Source organism: Silene latifolia, chromosome Y (assembly GCF_048544455.1).
Source record: "Silene latifolia isolate original U9 population chromosome Y, ASM4854445v1, whole genome shotgun sequence".
Lineage (NCBI taxonomy): Eukaryota > Viridiplantae > Streptophyta > Magnoliopsida > Caryophyllales > Caryophyllaceae > Silene > Silene latifolia.
This window is the reverse complement of record NC_133538.1, coordinates 107,178,392-107,200,656: the sequence shown is the minus strand read 5'-3', so window position 1 is coordinate 107,200,656 and position 22,265 is coordinate 107,178,392. Positions and strand designations below refer to the sequence as shown.

At 37.1% G+C, this 22,265-nt stretch overlaps 2 protein-coding genes across 2 annotated transcripts; one reads left to right on the top strand and one right to left on the bottom strand.

Annotated features, from left to right (window-relative positions):
* Positions 1-3,257: 3,257 nt before the first annotated feature.
* Positions 3,258-4,249, bottom strand: LOC141628702 (uncharacterized). Its single transcript, XM_074441806.1, has 2 exons — positions 3,515-4,249; positions 3,258-3,419 (listed from the first exon to the last, which is right to left on the bottom strand). The coding sequence occupies exons 1-2, from the start codon at positions 4,247-4,249 to the stop codon at positions 3,258-3,260; spliced, it is 897 nt and encodes a 298-aa protein (XP_074297907.1).
* A 4,096-nt stretch (positions 4,250-8,345) lies between these two features.
* LOC141626700 (uncharacterized) lies at positions 8,346-12,349 on the top strand. Its single transcript, XM_074440378.1, has 4 exons — positions 8,346-8,828; positions 10,201-10,992; positions 11,555-11,602; positions 11,695-12,349. The coding sequence occupies exons 1-4, from the start codon at positions 8,649-8,651 to the stop codon at positions 11,989-11,991; spliced, it is 1,317 nt and encodes a 438-aa protein (XP_074296479.1). The 5' UTR covers positions 8,346-8,648; the 3' UTR covers positions 11,992-12,349.
* Positions 12,350-22,265: the final 9,916 nt, after the last annotated feature.

The window sequence follows — 22,265 nt, the reverse complement described above, 5'->3', positions numbered from 1 at the left end:
CTCGATACTAATAGATGTGTTCAGAAGACTTCTTTTAGTCTAATGATCGTTACACCTACGTAGGTGACTCAAGTGCTTCTCAATAGCACTTCTCACATGAGTCATTAAAGACTAAGTCCAACCTGGTGTATGATCCATCTAATGCGTCTCAATAGCACCACCATAAAGGCTATGAATCATACAATGCCATAGGAATAGAAGCTTTAGAACTAGTCAAGTCTCACTCTTGACCTAAGGACTTAAGCCCCATTCCCCTCGACGTATCAACGACTAGTCTCCTAGCCAGCCCTTTAGTAAAGGGATCAGCAAGATTGTTTTCAGACTTCACATAGTCCAAAGCAATCACTCCGTTGTCTTGGAGTTGTCTAACTGCAGCGTGCCTTATTCGAATGTGTCTCTTCTTTGAATTGTAGACACTATTCTTTGCAACACCAATAGCAGCCTACGAGTCACAGTGCAGGGAAACCGGTGTTAGCCGTCCGCCCCATACTGGTATATCAGCTAAAAGGTTTCTCAACCATTCAGCCTCTTGTCCTGCCAACTCAAGAGCTATGAACTCAGATTCCATGGTAGAGCGTGCGATACAGGTCTGTTTAGAAGACTTCCACGATATAGCACCTCCACCCATGGTAAAGACATAACCACTAGTAGAACAGATCTCATCGTTACCGCAATCCATTCGCATCACAATATCCCTCTAACACAGCAGGAAATTTACTATAATGCAAACATAAGTCTACTGTTCCTTTTAGGTATTTTAGTAAACGACGAAGAGCATTCCAGTGTTCATTACTAGGGTTATGTGTATAAGGACTCAGTCTACTAACTACATAAGCAATATCTGGTCGAGTACAGTTCATTAAAAACATCACACTACCTAGGATTTTAGCATACTCTTCTTGGGAAACACTCTTGCCCAAGTTTTTACATAAGTGTACACTAGGATCATAGGGTGTTCTAGCAGGCACATCATCAAAGCAGTTAAACTTTCTCAACACTTTTTCAACATAATGAGATTGACTTAGACAGATTCCATTGGGGTTTAGGATGACCTTAACTCCTAGGATAACGTCAGCTTCTCCTAAGTCCTTCATCTCAAATTGTGATGACAAAAAATCTTTGGTTCTAATTATGACCTCCAAATTATTACCAAGTATTAACATGTCATCAACATATAGGCATATAATTACACAATCAGATTCCATCTTTTTTGAATAAACACATGAATCAGAATTGTTAACCACATAGCCATTACTTATTAAAGTGTTGTTAAATTTCTCATACCACTGTTTAGGTGCTTGTTTCAGTCCATAAAGTGACTTGTTCAGTTTACACACTTTACTCTCTTGACAATCAATCACAAAACCTTCAGGTTGATACATATAGATCTCTTCCCTTAGTTCGCCATTCAAAAAGGCAGTTTTAACATCCATCTGATGTATAACAAGGTTATGAATAGCAGCTAAGGCGACAAGAGTCCTAATAGTCGAAATTTTGATCACGGGAGAGTAAGTATCAAAATAATCAATACCCTTCTTTTGTGTAAAGCCTCTAACTACAAGTCTAGCTTTGAACCTCTCTATTGTACCGTCAAGTCTCATTTTCTTTTTAAAGATCCATTTACTTGTAATGGGTTTACTACCTTTAGGTAAATCAGTCAACTCCCAAGTCTGATTTGACACAATAGAGTCAAGTTCACTTTTAATAGCATCTTTCCAAAAATTAGCATCAATGGATTTCATTGCCTCACTATAGGTTTTTGGGTCATCTTCTATTAAAAAGGCCGAAACAAACTCATCACTAGCACAAACAGTGTATCCAAGTTCAGACAACATAGTTGTATTATAATCATCACCGAAGTTCTTTGGGCATCTAGGTCTTTTACTTCTTCTAGGTTCAATAGAAACATCAATAGAAGTGCTAGCACTAGCATGTGAAGACAAATCAGGAGATGCAACAGATAAACTAGGAGATGGTACAACAGTTTTCTGAAAAGGAAAAACATGCTCAAAAAATTCGGCAACTCTAGCCTTAGATATAGAACGGTCACTCAAAGACATAAATCTATAAGCAGAGCTATTTTGAGCATAACCTATAAACACACAATCATAGGTCTTAGGTCCAACGGTAGGTCTCCTAAAATCAGGTAAACCCACTTTAGCTAAACACCCCCATACCCTAAGGAAGCTCGGGTTAGGAGGATAGCCCTTCCAAATCTCGTAGGGTGTCTTGTCAATTTTCTTATGAGGTACACGGTTAAGAATGTGACAAGCTGAAAGAATTGCTTCCCCCCACATATCGTCAGATAGGCCAGAACTTAAAAGCATAGCATTCATCATTTCTTTTAAGGTTCTATTTTTACGTTCAGCTACACCATTGGATTGGGGTAAGTAAGGTGGACTAGTCTCATGTATTAAACCGTTTGCAGCACAAAAGTCAGCTAGATAACTTGATTTATACTCACCACCTCTATCAGACCTTACCCTTTTAATTTTCCTGTCAAGTTGGTTCTCAACTTCATTCATAAAGTTTATAAAAGAATGTTCTGCTTCATCTTTAGACTTAAGCAAATAGACACGGGTGTATCTAGAACAGTCATCTATAAACGTAACATAATAATTCTTGCCACCTCTACTTGCAACATTTTAAAGTCAGCTAGGTCGGTGTGAATTAACTCAAGAAGACTCGTGTTCCTAGTAGTCACAGGTTTACTAGGCTTCTTTGTAAACTTAGCCTCAACACAGCTAGCACATTTAGAGAATTCTTGACTCGTCAAACTCGGAATTAAACTCATAATTCTAAGTTTTTTAATGTAATCCACATTCACATGACCTAACCTACCATGCCAAACATCAATAGACTCAGCGATATAAGCAGAAGAACATGCAATATTATTAATAGCAGATTCAGTGTTCAATACAAAAAGACCCCCAGAAAGATAACCCTTGCCCACAAATTCCCCATTACGCGACATTACCACCTTGTCAGCCTCAAAAACAAGTTTCAAACCAGCTTTGTTTAACAAGGCACCAGACACAAGGTTTCGACGTAATGAGGGTACAAATAAAACATTACTGAGAGCAAGTGTTTTCCCCGAGGTGAGTTTGAGAAAGATCTTGCCTTTGCTTGTGATCTTTGCAGATGAAGAGTTACCCATGTAGACGCATTCCCCATCAAAGAACTTCCTCGAACTCAAAGCAAATAAACCCTATCAAAGACACAGAGGTGTCTCGAAGCTCCAAAGATTCAAGACCCATTCAAAGAACATTACCCACCAAATTAGTTTTCACAACCACAACTGCAATAACATCATCAGTCACAACAACATTGGCCTCAGCAGATTTCTTCTCAGAGCATTGGTAGGCTTTGTGCCCATGTTTCCCACAGACATACCAGACAATAGGACCCTTAGCAGCTTTCTGAATCTTAGGAACCGATTTGGTATGCTTCCCTGGACCATTCTTCTTTGCAGGACCCTGGTTCTTACCCTGACCAACCTTGGCCTTACCCTTACCCTTATATTTCTCAGCATTAGACGGACCACCGGACTCAACCGGATTAGCTTTAACAAAGAGCAACAAGCAGAACGATCCACAGATTGACTAGCAGGAAGGTCTTTAAGGCGATTAGCCTCCTCAGTCCTCATATGTCCTATAAGTTCTTTAAGGGACAAGTCTTTCTTTTTGTGCTTAAGTTGGTTTCTGTAATGAGTCCAGGAGGGAGGGAATTTATCTAGCAGAACATTAGCTATAAAGATATCATCAAGTTTCATGCCTTCATTCACAACATCAGCACATAGGTTTTCATAGACATGGACTTGATCCATGATAGGTTTCCCGTCAGCCATTTGAAATCCCAACCATTTTCCCACAACATACTTCGTTTTCCCCGCATCATCAGCCCCATACTTAGTTTCTAAAGACTCCCAAATAAACTTAGCAGACTTATTCACAGCAAATAAGTCGAACAGGGTGTTTGTCATATTATTCAGAATGTGCCACCTAGCAGTTTTGTTGTCCTTGACAAATTTTGCAATATCCTCTTCATTGGACTTAACATCTTTAGCAGCAGGAGGGGTCGTCTCAACATCAGTAGGGGTGATAGGTTTAGGCGGGTCATTAAATAAAACATAATCAATTTCTAACTGCTCAAAATACATCAATAATTTCTGGGACCAACGCTTATAATTATGACCATCTAACGATTCCAGATTCGCCAATTCAGGAACAATTTTCGAAATAACAGACATGTTGCAGCAACAAATAGTTTTCAAATTGTTATTCGAAAGATGCAGAAACAGAAGGAGAATAGAAATACCAGTTGAAGATGAATTATAAGAGATCAGAAAATAAAACCCGTAAGTAGTGTCGTGGTAGAAGCCACTGCCTTGAAAACTATTTCTCCGGTACGACCGTGGTGGCGATCAGTTAGTGTCGGTAGTTCCCCAAGGATAACACTACAATCTCCACGCAGTTCCGCCCACTCGGAACTGTGAGACTTGGAACGAAAATTAATAACAGTACCCAGAAACTTTAATATTGAGCAGAGAAGAGAAAAGAGAGAAGAGAGTGTGATTTTTGTTGTGTTTTGATAGAGAGACCAGGCTCTTATTTATAGCCAAAACAGAAGCAACAGAAGCAGTTTTGTTTAGCAAAACGTGCTCCTAAGAAATTACAGTCAAGGGCACAAAACGTGGAGCATGACCCTCCTGTTGACAGTCAGTTGGACTGACTTATTCAACTCAACACACAAAAACACAGCCCAAAACAAAACTCGGATGCGGCCCAAAAAGATAGGCACAGCCCGCCGTAGGCGATTGCCAAATCCCAAATCCCGAATCACGAATCCAGATCCGCGCCGGGCGGGGCTCGGGCACGGGCACGGCGCGCGCGCGCGTGTGCGAGCTGAATTAAGCACCTCGCAAGGCTTCCACAAAAGCCTCCCTTGACCCACTAGTGATAGTGTAAGGTAAGAGGACATATATAAACACATGAAACTCTCTTTTCCTCACCAATGTGGGACAATTGGAAAAAAAGAGAAGCCTCACAAAGCCCCTATTTCCAACACTAATCATTTACAAAATTTATAAAAGTTAGATATTTTTAATTTAGTCGTAAAGACGAATTAAACAAGATTTCACATAAATATATTTTTAATGTACTTTAGATGAACATCAATCAACTATAAAATTAATACGATATTGGAGTAAAATAGGTCAAGTGATGGCATTTCTTGGGGTAATTTGCCCCCTTCCATAACCTTACATGTGTCAACTTATAATTGGTCGACACTATTGTGGAATGAAAGACAAGATTGGCGGAAAAAGTGAGTAGCTCCCAAATTGTCGCAAAAAATTGTGGGAGGAGAAGAGGGTGAGAGATCGAGCTCACTAAGAACAATTAGTCTCATTGTAGACGGATATATCCGTCTAAAGATGTAAATGGGTCAAATATGTCACCACTTTCATAATAAGACAACCCCACTATCCCACTCGTTGTTTGTCTTATTATGAAAGTGGTGACATATTTGACACGTTTACAATTTTAGACGGATAGTGTCCGTTTAAAGTGGGATTTTGTGCACAAGTATAGAAGAAAGGCACTTGGGTTCATGTTTTTAGGGTAATATTACCAGTCTCTGCAACATCAGCTTTCTACTAACCTTTATTATTTTTTTATTGTTCAAACTCACCTCAGACTTTATACATTATTCGTCAGACTCAACTCAGCCTTTACTTTTCTATTTTACTTTATTTTTACAAACTTATTAATTAGTTTTAGTTTCTAGAAAGTGTGGTCAAGACTCGCCCAAAATCATAACTTTTTTGATTAGTTTCGTCAACTTTATAAGACGGTCTTATAAAATAGTTGATTTATTTATTTTTGACAGATGTCAGGGCGATAGTTAACTCTAAGGGCTTGTTTGGAATGAGAGTAATTATTAAGGGAGTAATGAGAGTTAAAATAAGAAGAAATAGGAGGAGATTGATGGTTAGTGGTGGTTGTGGAGGGTGAAAAGAGGAGGTGAGGGAGGAATTATTACCTCCTTATGGAGGTAATGCATTATTTGAGGGGAGAGGTATGGAACAATTACTCCCTTAATGGAGGGACTATTACTTTATATTTCCCCATTCTATCTATTTCTATCTCCAACTCCCATCCATTCCCTCCATTCTTTAGTTCATTTTAGTTCTATTACTTCCTTGATTATTACTCTCATTCCAAGCAAGCCCTAAGTTCACATCATCCTTGTCTTTATGGACACGCACCAAAACAAAGTGTTGAAGTATATCGACTATTGAAGCCCAACTCACAGAAATATCACTTTCACTTCAAAATGTATCATGCTCACAAGTCATAACTCATAAAGTCCACCACTCCTCAAAACCGTGTTCGCTAACTTCGTTGGACAACTTCACAACTAGGAGCCTAAATCACCCCTTTTAATAAGAAATCGTCTATAATCAAATGGGTTTGGTGTGATGTTTGCTCACTTCATCTCTTAACCATAAGGTCAGGGATTCGATCCATGCCTATGGGAATGGAGCAAACTCTTTGTCCAGCCGTTTACCTCTTTGTGAGAGCACCCGCGGCGAAGGGATTATGATTATACACTATTGTCGACGGTGGACACCCCGATTTACACCAAAAATAAAATAAAAAAATCGTCTAACAACATCACTTCTAATTAGTTTAGATTTCACACAATATTTAACTCTTAGTTATTCATCCCTCTCTCCTATCACCAAACTCCACTAAACTCTTTTACTCTTATTTTATTCTTCTCTTTAATACCGTGCTCTGTGCCCACAAACAATGGGAAGAAAATATGGAATTGGAGGGAGTATTACTTATAGATAAAATTGATACTTCATTAATTTTCAAATTTCACCTAGATTTACTTTGATTCGAGAAAAAAACTGACATGCAAAACTACTCTGAAATTTTGAGTATTGTTAGAAATATTTATTTTTAATAAATTTAATTATAATAACAATTTATAGTTTTGCATAGAGTAGGTTATTGAGAGGTCAATTACAAATTGATGAAAAAATGGTACAAAAACCAGTATCATACTATGTTGAAGTGTCATTTACGCAAAAGATAATCATGATTTTATCATGAAAGATCTTTAAACTACATCATACATACGGTATCAATATTATACTGAGTTGAACTGTCATCGAGTATCTAAGGAGTGTCAAAATAAAAATATTAATAAAAAATAAGACACGGTTTGTTAAGTGTCTGACACGTATTTACATGTATCGTGCAAACGTCAGCACCTGACACCCGCAAGTGTCGATGTGTGGCGGCATGTAGAGCTGGCAAGTCTGACCCGACCCGACCCGAACCAGAGCAAATCCGATTTGGCATAACCCAAAAATATTGTAACCCGAAATCGACCCGATGACGATCTGTAACCCGACACTACCCGATCGATGATCACTGACCCCAATCAGACCCGACCCGACCCGATTGATGACCCGACTATTATTAATTTTTTTTTGTACATAACAATTATTAAGCTTAATATTATTCAAAATGAAAGTGATCTACTGTTTAGATTTATACGTTTGACTTAATAATGAAGTAATTAAACCAATTAATGGTTAAAAACTAAATTTAACAGTAAAATATTGAAATAATGCATTAAATTAACCGGACTCGACAACGACCCGACCCAATACATCATTTGACCCGAAATAACTTGCTTTGATAAAGACCCTGCCCGAACCCGACTCAGGCCAAAAGGATAGGCTGACCTAATATAACCAAACCCGACCTGAGTGACCCGATTATCACCTCTAATGACATGCTATCGTACACAGACAAACCAAATGGTACAAGTGTTCATACTTCATCATGTCAACCATCTTTGAAATTACAAATAATTAATGTAACAAAAAGGGAAATTTTTCATGGTATCTATTAATTTTGTCAAATTTCTCATGTTACCTTTACTTTTAAGAATTTGTCTATAGTATTCTTGAGGTTCCATCTTTGAAATTACAAATAATTAATGTAAAAAAAAAAAAGGGAAATCACAAGAGTACTATGGAAAATGTGAAAACTTTTATTTTTTTCGACAAATGATAAATATTAAATTATTTTTTCCTCCAATGTTAATTAATAATTAATATTGTCACGTCATCAAAACTTAACTTCTATTTAACGACCGTTACATTAAAGGTACCATAAGCATACAAATAGAATCATGCGAAATTTTCGGGAAAAAAAAAAAAGCTATTCTTGAAGTTGGAGGGCAAAGTAGTAAAGTGCCCCAACTTCAAATCGAAAATTCACCTGGGAGATTTATAAATGGGGGCCATTGATTTGATCTCCGAAATTCAGAAATGGTATGAAACATAGAAGAAAATGAAAGAAAAGGAGAGAAAAGTGGAAGAACAAGTCTTGTTTTGAATGCCACATACAAAAAACCAGCTAAATTTCCCATCTCTCTCTCTCTCTCTTCAATATCATCTGATTTTAGACAATACCCATTTCATTCCACTAACAAACATCATATTTTGTTGCAAACCCATTTCAATTTAGATCAAACCCATTTCTCAATCATTCTAAAGTTTCAATCTTTACCCATAATCACCAGTTTTTTTGTATAATTAGTTATAATATAAATAAAACAAAATGTCATGTTCATCATCTTCTGGGTCAGAGGAAGAGGAGGAGTTTGAATCTTATAGAAAGGGAGGTTATCATGCTGTTAGAGTTGGTGATTGTTTCAATGGTGGTCGTTATATTGCTCAGAGAAAACTTGGTTGGGGTCAATTTTCTACTGTTTGGCTTGCTTATGACACTCAAACCTCTGTATGTTTTTATTCTCTATTTAGTTCTGTTATTGATCTTCTTTACGACAACTATAACATTACCCCGGTGCCTCAATGAGTCCCTCAAATTGCAGGGTAAGGGGATCGGATGTAGGCAGCCTCATCCTAAATGTCTGTTTTTGTCTGTTATTGATCCTTCATTGCTGTTGAAATTCTGTTCAGGAAGTTTCCATCTTTGATTTGAGAATTTTAATTTAGAAAGTCTTCATCTTTGAGTATTTGATTTGGTAATCATGGTATAATCATTAATTATTTGTTTGATTGTGGAACATATTGGTGGGATCATGGAGTTTTTTGGTAGCTTGTTAATGATTTGAGTTTGGTGAGAAATTAATTAAATGGGGTTATCTTTATGTTTTGCTTAGATTGCAATTAATTATGTGGTTTACCAGTTTTACCTACCTATGGTAGTTGCTGATCATCAAAATGGTTGGTTCGATAACATTGGATTCAATGATATTTTAGTGATCGCATCCTCCTCGCCATGTAAAGGGAAGGAAGGGACAATATCTACTTGAGTTTCGGGTTTTGAGTTATTCGATCCATAATGAGGGGACAAAGGAAAGGTCTTGGTCACCTGTAATGGATCAATGTACGATTATGGACGAATTCAATTTGATACCATGATTTTTAATGTTTTAATTGTGTGCAAATTGAGATAGATACACTTGATGAAATGTGGTTATATATTCGGTTATGTGTTTGTTAGGAAACAGTCAAATCAACACAAGGGGATGCCAAAAGCGTAGATGTTTCAGCTGCTAAATTGTCTATTCCGTGCCAAACTTTTCCTGTTTTTCCAATCCCATTAAAACCTAAATTCATGCTTCTTATATTATAAAATAGCCACGGTTGACGTTGTTCTCGACCTAATTTTTAACATGGTTTAACCAAAATAGTCTTTAATCTCTCTGCATTTTCAGCATTGCTCATAGTTGCAAACATCCGACCCCTATTATATGATAAGGGGCCTTTGAGGCGGTGAGGCATTGTTGTGGTTGTGTGCTAAACTTTCTCAGTGCTCATTCACGTCATTGTTACTGCCAACTACGAAGATAATGAATTTTCTTTTTTTAGTCAGCGGGATCCACAAAGAGCAATATTGATGAATATGTGTGAATGTGTCTTTTGTTGTAGTATTGAGTATTGGATACCACAGTAACCCATTCTGCTGAGGATGTTAGCTACCTGACATCTGCAGAAATAGACATTGTTAAGTTGTAGTTTTTTTATTTTATGGAAATTGCCACTATTACCAGATTTCATTAACTAGCAGCAGTGGTCATTGAAACTAGAGACAAAAAGAGTATCCTCCTATGAACCACCATTGAATATTGCTCTATATGTTGCAGGCTTTTGTGGCTTTGAAGATTCAAAAGAGCGCACCGCAGTTTGCTCAAGCTGCTCTTCATGAAATTGAATTCCTTTTAGCTATAGCAGATGGAGACTCATCAAATTCCAAGTTTGTTGTCCGATTGATTGATCATTTTAAGCATGCAGGACCAAATGGGCAGCACCTATGCATGGTCCTCGAGTTTCTTGGAGACAGCTTATTACGATTAATCAGATATAATCGTCACAACGGACTAGATTTAAATAGAGTTAGAGAAATTTGCAAATGTGTTTTGACGGGTTTGGATTATCTCCATCGAGACCTTAATATAATTCACACAGACTTGAAGCCTGAAAACATCCTTCTAATTTCTCCCATTGACTCTTCTAAAGATCCAGTCAGATCTGGGCTTACCCCAATTCTTGAAAGACCCGAAGGAGGAAATCCTAGCAGCGGAATCTCTATGAATTTGATCGAGAAAAAACTAAAGAGAAGAGCAAAAAGTGCAGTGGCAAGGATATCAGAGAAAAGGGCCTCAATGGCAGGCCCGGGGGAGAATATAAAGCCTGAAAGATCATTATATGGGATCGATATGAGGTGCAAAGTTGTAGACTTTGGGAATGCTTGTTGGGCTGATCAACAGTTCATGGAAGAAATACAGACAAGGCAGTATAGAGCTCCGGAAGTTATTCTTCAGTCTGGCTACACTGCTTCTGCTGACATGTGGTCATTTGCTTGCACCGCATTTGAGCTTGCTACTGGCGACATGTTGTTTGCTCCTAAAGGTGGACAAGGCTTTAGTGAAGATGAGGTAGACATTCCTTATTATCACTAATCTTGATCATTTTGATATCCTAATGACCATGCTTTGCTTGTGCATATTTATTGCTGGATTGCATTTTTTTTTCTTTTTGAAATCGCTAGATTGTGTTTTTAAATATTAGTCTACTGTTGTTATGGTGTATTTATTTTTTGTTATCTCCGTATATGTTATAAGAGTTTATTCACAACTCCCGCCTTAGAAAAGTCTCATTTTCAGAACTCCCACCTTTCATAAATCATAATTTTTCTTACAAATTCTTACCTTCTATAAACATTTCCTTTAAAAGTTCCATCAAAATCAAATTTTTGCCAAATTAAGAGATTTTTAGATAAGTCCATTGTGAAATATCTTCATTTTTGCTGAGAGTATACTTCTGGTAGAAGGGAATGTCTAAACTCAATTGTGAAATATCTCATGATGCAGTGCTATTATTTTTTCCATGGCTCTTGACTTATAAAGGCGAAGAATGCTTTATAATTGGATCTAATTTGCAATCTGATGCTTATCACGTTTTCTTACATACTAATAACATTCTCTTTTCTTCCCTCAGGATCATCTTGCCTTGATGCAAGAACTCCTGGGAAAAATGCCTAAAAAGGTTCACGTCTTGCATCACAGTCCTTCCATCATTTATTTTGATTTTCTCAGCACTTCTAACACAATATCATTCCGAATGTTTTGCTCGAGCAGATAGCCAATGGTGGAGTAAAATCAAAAGACTTCTTTGATAGGTATGGTGACCTCAAAAGGATTAGAAGACTCAAATTCTGGTCACTCGATCGACTCCTTGTTGAGAAGTACAAATTCCCGGAAATTGAAGCACGGGAATTTTCTGATTTTCTTCGCCCGATTCTCGATTTTGCACCAGAGAAGCGGCCTACAGCCCAACAATGCCTACAACACGCTTGGCTTGACTCAAATCCGTCCCCTAATGACAACTCTAATCACGATAAACTGAGTGCCAGAATGAATAACCTTAATGTTTAGGTGAATTAATCACAAGAGACCATCTAATATATGCAGGTTTGCTGTTCTTTCATGCTTCCTGTGCAAAGTGAAGAAAGTAAAACTGCTTCAAGATTTTTTATTTTTTTTTTAATTTTTTTTTTTTCGGTTAAGCTCTAATAAGAATATATAATCTCCCCCTCCCCCATTTTCTCATTCTCCAACACAAATTTAATCGCCCCTAATGTGACATATGTGCTTCATTTTTGATCGAGTTATATTAGTTACCAAAGGATGTAAATTTTGGCTACTATGAATGTTAAAAATGATCTCTCTTCATACTGAACTGATGTACAACATTTATCATCTCTTGATTGTCAACTTCTCTTGTTCCTGTTCCCTTGTAAACGTTTTCTGAATTATTGTTATGGACAGCGTTCTTAGATTTTTAGTAGGTCTCCTTTCGGCCAGCTTCTATCTCCGACTCTCTGAGGACTACAGACTCCAGCGAAGTTTTCTTTCTGTGACTCCTTTCTTACTTGGTAAGAGACCAAAAGAGACAAAAAATTCAAGCTTTTCCAGGGCAATATATTTCCGTAGGATTTGGAGGACTGTAAAGTTCACTAGTAATGTTTCTTCTTGACCGCCTGCTCAATTCTAGAAAAACAAACTCATTCTATACCCACGTCTTGTGTCGATTGATGTTTTCTAGGGTTTGTTACGAAAAACTCAGATCAATCACAACTTCGATGTTAAATATCCGAATGATCATTTTCGTTTATCAAATTGTAGATCTTAGAGAGGTAATTAATTTTTTTTAAATGGCCAGTTTCGATTTGTGATCTACGATTTATGCCTAACAGAAGATTTTAAAAACGATAAAAGTGCACGTTGTGCTTGAAAATCAAACCTCAAGAAGATTATGTGCACGATATTCTACATGGTATCCCTTAATTTTTTTGCTTTCTACATGGTATCCCTACACTTTTTAAAACATACATGGTACCCCTAATTGTTGTCATTATTACTAAGTGTACTTCTAAACTTTATTTTCCGTCAATAAAACTCAGTTTTAGGCGTTAAGTGATTACTTAGACACGTAACCAAGCTTGTCATTTATCATCCCATGACATAAGGACTCTATTAGGCTCAATATCCATTTTTGTACGTGATAATTTGGCAAGGAATCAATAAATTTTCCGTCAAAATTTTTTTAGCTCATATATATCAATAAATATTAGGATCGAGATGGATATTGAGCCTAATAGAGTCCTTATGTAATGGGATAATAAATGACAAGTTTGGTTACGCGTCCAAGTCATTACCTAACGCCTAAAACTGAGTTTAATTGATGGAAAATAAAGTTTAGGGGTACACTTAGTGATAATGACAACAATTAGGGGTACCATGTATGTTTTAAAAAGTGTAGGGGTACCATGTAGAAAGTCGAAAAATTGAGGGGTACCATGTAGAATATCCCAACTTAAAAAGTTGGAAATTATGTGCAAAATGACAAAGTTAAGGGGATCCAAGCAAATTTGTTGATATAATTACATGTTAGGATTCACTTAAAACTACTCCATACTAGGTAGGCGCAGCCTGTTTTATAATTTGATTATTATAATTGAAAAATAATATAATTCATATATAAGCTTTAATATTTTTACTTATAAATAAAAATAAATTTTTTTCTCTCAAATTGATTCTTTTAGGTTTAACTTCAATGTTTTAAAATAAAATAAATACAATTTTAATTAAAACTAATAAGTTATAATTAATTATGCATGATCAACGTTTTATAAATAAATTTATGACTGCTCAAATATCATATTAATTAAAATAAAATTTATTCGAATAATGAAACAATCAACAATAAGTTCTCAAATCATATCATTTCATGATACGTTATGTTCAAAACCAATTAAAATTGTTCAAAATTATGTGAATAGGATTTTATGTAATTTTTATTTTTTTATGTATAAAGTGTATGTGATATTTATGTATCAAATATATAGGGTCCAAACTCAACTTATTCAAATGTTTTAATTGTATCTTGCATAATTGCATGTGTTATGTGTCAAACATAGCTGTAAGAAATTTATTTGCACCTTTTATTTTTTTAAACAACTATATATAATGACGTTTAAGAGTTTACCTATAAATAAAATAAGTTGAACTTTCTGAAATATTATTTTTTGAGGTTTAACTTCAAAATATTTAAAAGATAACATATAAAATATTTAACTAAAAGTAAAATATTTTAATTAGTTGAAATCAATATTTTATATTTGACGTATACATTTTTAATTGAAGATGTTCCGGGTGTAATTCCAGAGCAAGTATAGTTACCACCCGTGGCTTGTTGAATGATGTCTTGAGTTGGATTCTCCTTTGGTCTTAATCGTTCCTCTCGGCCTCTCCTGCAACAATGAACGAACTGAGGGCTTGGCTTTGTGCCAAGCGTACTCACTCCGACGCTCAAGTCAGTAAACTTAAAGGATAAGTTGTTACTTGGCTGAATGTATATTGTAGAGAGATAAGGAAGATATTACCAGATGAATAGTGTATTTAGGTTTAGTTGTGTACTTGATGGATCCTTTCCTCAATGAAGTTTGAGGAGTATTTATAGGCTTTCACCTTTTGTCACGTAGTGGCCAAGTGGCTAGCAGGTGGAAAGACTGATCTACCCCTCGGCCGAGGTTTCTATGGCAGGCCGGCGGGCCCTGTTGACTCACCGCCGAGGGGTCTTGGATATGAGTACGCGGGTATGTGCCCCTACCGGGCAAGTTGTCATGCCGAGACCAGCCGACAGCCGACGGGTCGATCGGCTAGGCTATCTAAGTCGTTGACTTGCTGTGGATATCTTTGACCTTGCTCAATATGTTGACTTGGTCAGCGGTGCAGAATATGCCCCATCAGAAGATATTAAAGAAAACTGTAAAGTGTTTTCTACTTTTTCATGTCGTTTATAATACTATATTACTTAATAATTATTATTTTTGTTTTGATTATTCAAATGTAATCGCGATCACTGTGTACATTTATACTCGTACACATACTCGTTATCACACTATATAAACCAACCAAAATCTCGATCATATGTATTCAATGTAACACCCCCATACTCCAAGTGCCTTACCAGGATCACTCAGGTATGAAGATATTACCATCTCGGTTACCCGAGGCATGATATTCATAAGACAATAACGAAACAACTTAAATGATATAACTTTTAGTGAAAAGTACAACTGAAACCAAATCCCACAATACGGGTACAAGTTCTTAAAACCAATCGTCTCATCAAATACCGAAATGTCATAAAACTAAAACACTACAAATGCGGAAGACTTCTATCGTCGACGGTGGCACCTCCCAACTATCCCAAGACTAACTCAAACTCGCTCAATTACTACTCACCATCCCGAATGGATCACCGCAGGTTTTACAAAACAACAACCGGGTCAAGACTAATCACACAACTCAATATATATCATCAATAAGATAAAGCACGCCTTAACCGTCACACACACAACCACACCAATTCCAACAATCTCAATCACCGACCGTCCACCTGGACCGATCCCGCCGATGGGGACCGCACTGTACCCACCAAATCCCCGCTCCTCATAACGAGCGATAACCCTGTCCATTAATGTGCACATCCCCTTCCGTGGCGGGTTCCACGAAGGGCGAAACTAGGGCGTGAAACCACTCCCGCAAGTGACCCCACTCAGCCGAGGACACGCCTCGAGAACCAGAGACAAACAATCACAATCAACAACCGTCACAATACAATTACTATATTATTCAATCAACCACAACACATCAACAATCATCCCATTATGGGACTAATACTGAGTAGGAAATCCTACCTGGAAAGCACAACTATCAGACGGTCTCTACAGCTAAATCAAAAAGCTTCTTCTAAGAACCATCCTCCTATCATACAACATACAAATGCTACCAAATCACAAACTACTCAAAAAACCCCCAAATCCCTAGATTAGGGTTTAACCAACTTAAAGGAAAGACAACAAAAAGGGTACATAGATCTTACCCTTGACGCAAGGATCTCAACGGTATAACAAACGATGAAAACCGACCTTCCAAACTCCGGGATTTGCTAACAATGCGATTAAGATGATGAACGTACTTGCTTTCTCTCTTTGACAGTAAATTAGGTTTTGCAAAAGTGTTTAGCATAATGACGAAAAAGGTTATATATCTTAATCGCATAATTAACAAAACCCGAGAAAAACTCCCCGTAAACCGGCTACTCGATCGAGTACCCACGGTACTCGATCGAGTACCCCCTTACTCGATCGAGTATCCTAGTTACTCGATCGAGTACCCAACAGGTCAGAAACTATTTTAAAACGCAACTCACCCTTACTCGACAGAGTAAGGCCTACTCGATAGAGTACCTAAAGACTCATAAATACGGAGTAATACAGTCTTCCCTCCTTAAAAAGAACTTCGTCCCCGAAGTTCAAACCACTACTAAACAAAGGTACTCCCTCAACACTTCCGACGCAACAACCAAAACAAAACTCAACATAAAACGTGTTACTAACCCAACTCATCCCGACACACATACCGACACAACATACAAAAAGGGTATGAAACTCTTAAAAACTCGTCGCGATCATCTCCTACCCCCCTAAAAGAAACAAGGTTACGTCCCCGTAACCATACATACCTGATTAAAAAGAAAAGGGTAACGCTCTTTCATAGCTTCCTCTGGCTCCCATGTAGCTTCCTCAGTCTCGTGGTTAGACCAAAGGATCTTAAGCAAAACTGTCTCACCACTCTCGGTCTTCCTAACCTTTCGGTCAAGAATCTGCTTAGGCACCTCAAGATATGATAAGGACTCATCTAGCTCTAAGTTCTCTGCCTCTAACACATGTGACGGGTCACTCACATACTTCCGCAGCTGCGATACATGAAACACATTATGTCACTACTACAAATCCAGGCAACTACAACGCCCCTTTAACAACGATTATTCACGAAAATCACAATAGACGTTGTAGAATGTATGGCGCGAATTTTACTAAACTTAATTACAACGGGTATGGTTATAAAAACCGTTGTTATTAGTTTTAACAACGGGTCACACATGCACAACCGTTGTTAATAATTTGGCGCAAAATTGGCGCAAAGTTAGTGAAAAGTAATCACAACGGTTACTTTTGTAACCCGTTGTTAAAACATATTTGACAACGGGTGTTTTTTACAACCGTTGTTAAAACTTATTTGACAACGGTTGTTGTTTAATAACCGTTGTCAATACCTTCCATACTATAAACCACACAAACACAAGTCTGCTGCAGCCACAAAACACAACCTTTAATACACAAACACAAACACAAACACAGCAGACAAACAAACACAAAACACACACTTTCTCTTTCTCTCTTTCTCATCGTCGCTTTATCTTCTCGCCGTCACTGTTGATTTCATCGTCTCTTACGTTCTGTATTTATCAGGTAAATCTCGCCGTCACTGTTAGTTTCATCGCCATTATTTTCTTTTTCTATTTATTTCTTTTGCATGTATGTATTTTTATCGACTATTATGTTATTTGTTTAAGTATTGTTCGCATAATTAGTTAGTAAAAAATGAAGAAGCAAGATGAAGAAGCAAGATAAACATAATTAATATATATATATATATATATATATATATATATATAGTCAAGTTCGTCCACCTAAAATGGTGAGTCCCTAAGTCCTAATCTAAGCCATTGAACTTCTAAGATTAATGGTTGAGATTTGAAACTTTTAAACAATTTCTAAATTGAAACTCTAATGTTTTAAAAGCGAAACTTTAACCTATGAATGTAATTTTAATGCTTTACAAATGTAACTTTAATTTTTTTAAAGTCATTTTATATATAAAAATTTTAATTTTTAAATTTTTGAATATAACTTTAATGTTCTACGACTGAAACTTTAATAAAAAAAAATGGAACTTAAATTTTTTTAGGCCATTTTTTAATATAAAAATTTGATTTTATGAAATAATTTAATAAGGACTAATATTTATTTAATTTAACTATTTTTGTCTGAAACCTTAATAATGTACAAGTAAAACTTTAATGCTTTAAAATGAAACTTTAATTTTTTTTGGGTTTTTTTTTAATATAAAAATTTGAATTAATGTAATAATTTAATTGTAACTATTATTTATTTAATTTTACTTAATTATTTAATTTAACAAGTAAAACTTTAACGCTAAAAATTGCAACTTTAATACTAATAATGTAAAAATGACTTCCATTGATTTAATTTCACTAATTTATGAATATAACTTTAATGTGATACGAGTAAAACTTTAATGATAAAAATTGGAACTTCATTTTTTCTAGGCCATTTATAATTTTAATTGTTTATGTAACTTTAGTCCTCGTTTATGAAACGTTATTCTTTTAGAAATGAAACTTTAACCCTTGACGGTGAAACTTTATATTAAATAGGGTGATTTGGATATATTAATTTGAATTTACGTAAATTTTGTGTCCGTGTTATTTTAGTCCTTATCCTTGTAACTTCATCCCATATCGATAAAACTTTAATCTCAACCACCGCCATTGTCACCCAACTGTCCAGCAATCTGAAACAAAAAATCAGAGGAAATATGCGGTAGAACTACTGACCGCCAATCTGATACTGGAAGAAAAGAAAAAAAAACGGCTGACCACAAATCTGAAAGAAAGAAAAAAAAATGAGAAGGCCACGACATCACCACCACCGTCCCATCCCCATCCCCGCAAATAACCCACCACCAACAACCACTTTAGATCTGAAAAAACTAAAAAGAGAGAGAGAGGCGGCAGTCAAACCGCCACCAACACCTCCACAACCCACCAGAGCAAGTCGACAACCACCACCTTAAACTGAAAAAGCAAAAAAAAAAAAAACGGAGAAAGGAGAGGCGGCTGCCGCAACCGCCACCAACACCCCACATGACCCACCAACGAAACCACAGCCATAATCGAAAAAAAAAAAGAACCGAGAAGCAAGAGAGACGGTAGCCATAACCGCCACAAACACCCCAATATGACCCACCACACACCACAAACACGAATCCTATTATCAGATTTCGGGAAAAAAAAAGAAAAAAAAACAAAGTGAAAGGACGGCAGCTGGCGGCGAAGAGTAGGTTGCCGAGGGTGGCAGAAGGTGAAGGCGGCGTCGGGAAGATAGGCGGTGCTGTGGTGGCCGGCTGGTGTTGTCGGGGTTGGTGAGATGAGACGGAGAGAGAAAGGGAGGAAGAGAGGGAAAGGGAGGAAGAGAGAGAAGTTGCAGGAATAAAATGAAAGAATTAGGGTTTGTGTGTTTTATATAGGGCTTTTATTTTCAGATTCAATCTTAGCCCTTGATTTTGTTCTAATCTAACGGATTAGATTAGGACTTATGGACTCATCTAAGGATGGTGGACTCATTTGATCCTAATTCTATATATATATATATATATATATATATATATATATATATATATATATATATATATATATATATATTTATAAATACATAAATTAAAAAAAAATTACATATATAAAAATACAATTCTTATATTTTCATAGAGGATCTTATTCTGCTCTATCGTATCCGTCCTCTCCTCCTTGGCTATTTGGAGGTTCCGTTCGGCCAGCTTGTTATATCGTCATATAGCCGCAATCGCCGCTCCGTCAAGCCATCTTCTTTGGCGTGCTTGGTGCGGATCGAGCATCCGCAAGGTAGCTCTGAAACTTTCCTCAATATGGAGGAACCGGCGGATGAAGCTGTTGTTGTTCTCGATCATAGTAAGAGTCTTAAGGATGAAATCATTCATTTTGTTGAAGTTTGGAGTTTGTTTTGAAAGATTAAGTAGAGTTATTTATTTGGAGTTTGTTTTAGCAGTTAGGGTTTGGAGATGTATATATTGAGATAATGGAAATGTTAGTTGAGATAATGCAATGTATTTATACTAAGCAATGTGTGGGTTGAGTTGTTTTTTAATTAATATATATGTTAGGAAGTTGTGCCATAATCATCATCATATCTCTCAATGCTGCTTCAAATCTTATTACGCTAACCCTTCTCATTCCATATTGTCCGTTCATATGCACAGTGATGTCAGTAATAATGCATGCATCGGAATTCTAACGGGCCGTAATTATGCATACATCTAGTAATATTTAATTTAATTTTTTTTTTATTTTTTAAGAACAAACAAGAACGGTTATTTACAAACAACCCGTTGTCTTTAGTTATAACAATGGATTTGTATATTAAAACCCGTTGTTATAACTTTTCCCCCAAAATTGAGTCACACTTTCCACAACGGGTTTTGATATTTTAAACCGTTGTTAATAGTTTTAACAACGGTTTCTTTAAGAAAACCAACCGTTGTTAAAACCTTTTACAACGGACGCTTTAACAACGTCCGCTTTTTTATATAACAACGGTTTTTGACCGTTGTTATAGCCTGTATTTGTAGTAGTGTGTACTCTCTCTAGCGCAGCTGGTAAAGCCAGACGATATGCAACTTCCCCAACTCGCTCTAAGATCTCATAAGGCCCGATAAACTTCTGACTTAGCTTGCCTTTCTTCCCAAATCTCATAACTCCACGCATAGGAGACACTTTCAAAAGAACCTTGTCCCCCACTTGAAACTCTATGTCCCGGCGATGTAGATCTGCATAACTCTTTTGCCTATCCTGAGCTGCCCTCATCCGTTCCCTGATCATCTTAATCTGTTCCACCATCTCATGCACCATCTCTGGTCCTAAAACCACTGCCTCAGCACTATCGTCCCAACAAATCGGACTCCTACATCTCCTCCCATACAAAGCCTCAAACGGTGCCATACCAATACTAGTGTGATAGCTGTTATTGTAAGAGAATTATATCAAGTCCAACCTCTATTCCCAGCTACCACCAAAATACATCACACAAGCTCGCAACATATCCTCAAGAGTCTTGATTGTTCTCTCAGTCTGTCCGTCTGTCGCAGGATGAAATGCTGTACTCATCTTCAAAGTTATTCCCAACGATTCCTGCAACTCTTTCCAAAACCTTGATATAAATCTCGCATCTCTGTCAGACACTATGTCCTTAGGGACTCTATGCAACTTAAGCACGTTCTTTCGATAGGCCATAGCCAATTGTGCTTTAGTCCATGTATCTTTCATTGGAACAAAGTGAGCTGACTTGGTCAGTCGATCCACTATTACCCAAATCATGTTATTACCTTGTTGACTCTTTGGCAAACCCACGATAAAATCCATGGAAATGGATTCCCACTTCCACTCAGGTACCGTTAAAGACTGAATCTTACCTTGTGGTCGTCGCTGTTCCCCCTTAACTCTCTGGCATGTCAAACAACGGGCCACAAACTCAGCTGTCTCTTTCTTCATCCCAGGCCACCAAAACGTGTTCTTCAAATCCTTATATAGCTTGTCACCACCTGGATGTACTGAATATGGTGTACTATGTGCCTCTGTCATGATAGTCTTTTTCAACTCCTCATCATTAGGAACACACCACCTACCGTCAAACCTCAAACTACCATCTGTGTGAATGGAGAATCGAGACACTGTCCCTTTCTCTACTCCAGCTCTCCACTCCACTATCTTAGGATCCAACGCCTGCTTACTTCGAATGTCATCATAAAACTCAAGTTGCACTGTCATATCACCCATGGCATCTCCTTTCTGCATCATATGTATCCCAAATCTCGCTACCTTATCTCTCAACCTCATCAAAGATAGAGTGCATACGAGAATGTACACTCTTCCTACTCAAAGCATCAGCAACTACATTGGCCTTCCCTTCATGGTAGATAATTTCCATGTCATAATCGCCAATCAGCTCCATCCACCTCCTCTGTCTCATGTTCAACTCCTTTTGAGTGAAAATATACTTGAGACTCTTGTGATCAGAAAATACCTTAAAGATTGCTCCATAAAGGTAATGTCTCCATATCTTGAGAGCAAACACCACTGCACCCAACTCCAGATCATGAGTAGGGTAGTTCTCCTCATAAGGCTTCAATTGCCTAGAAGCATAGGCAATCACTTTACCGTTCTGCATCAACACACATCCCAACCCGTTCTTTGAGGCATCTGTATAAACCTCAAAGTTCTCGATCCCTTCAGGCAATGCTAAGACAGGAGCTGTGGTCAAACGCTCCTTTAACGTTTGGAACGCCGTCTCACAACTCTCATCCCAACGAAACCTATTCTCTTTCCTCATCAACGCTGTCAGAGGTCTAGCTATCTTGGAGAAATCTTTCACGAACCGTCTGTAGTACCCAGCTAAACCCAGAAA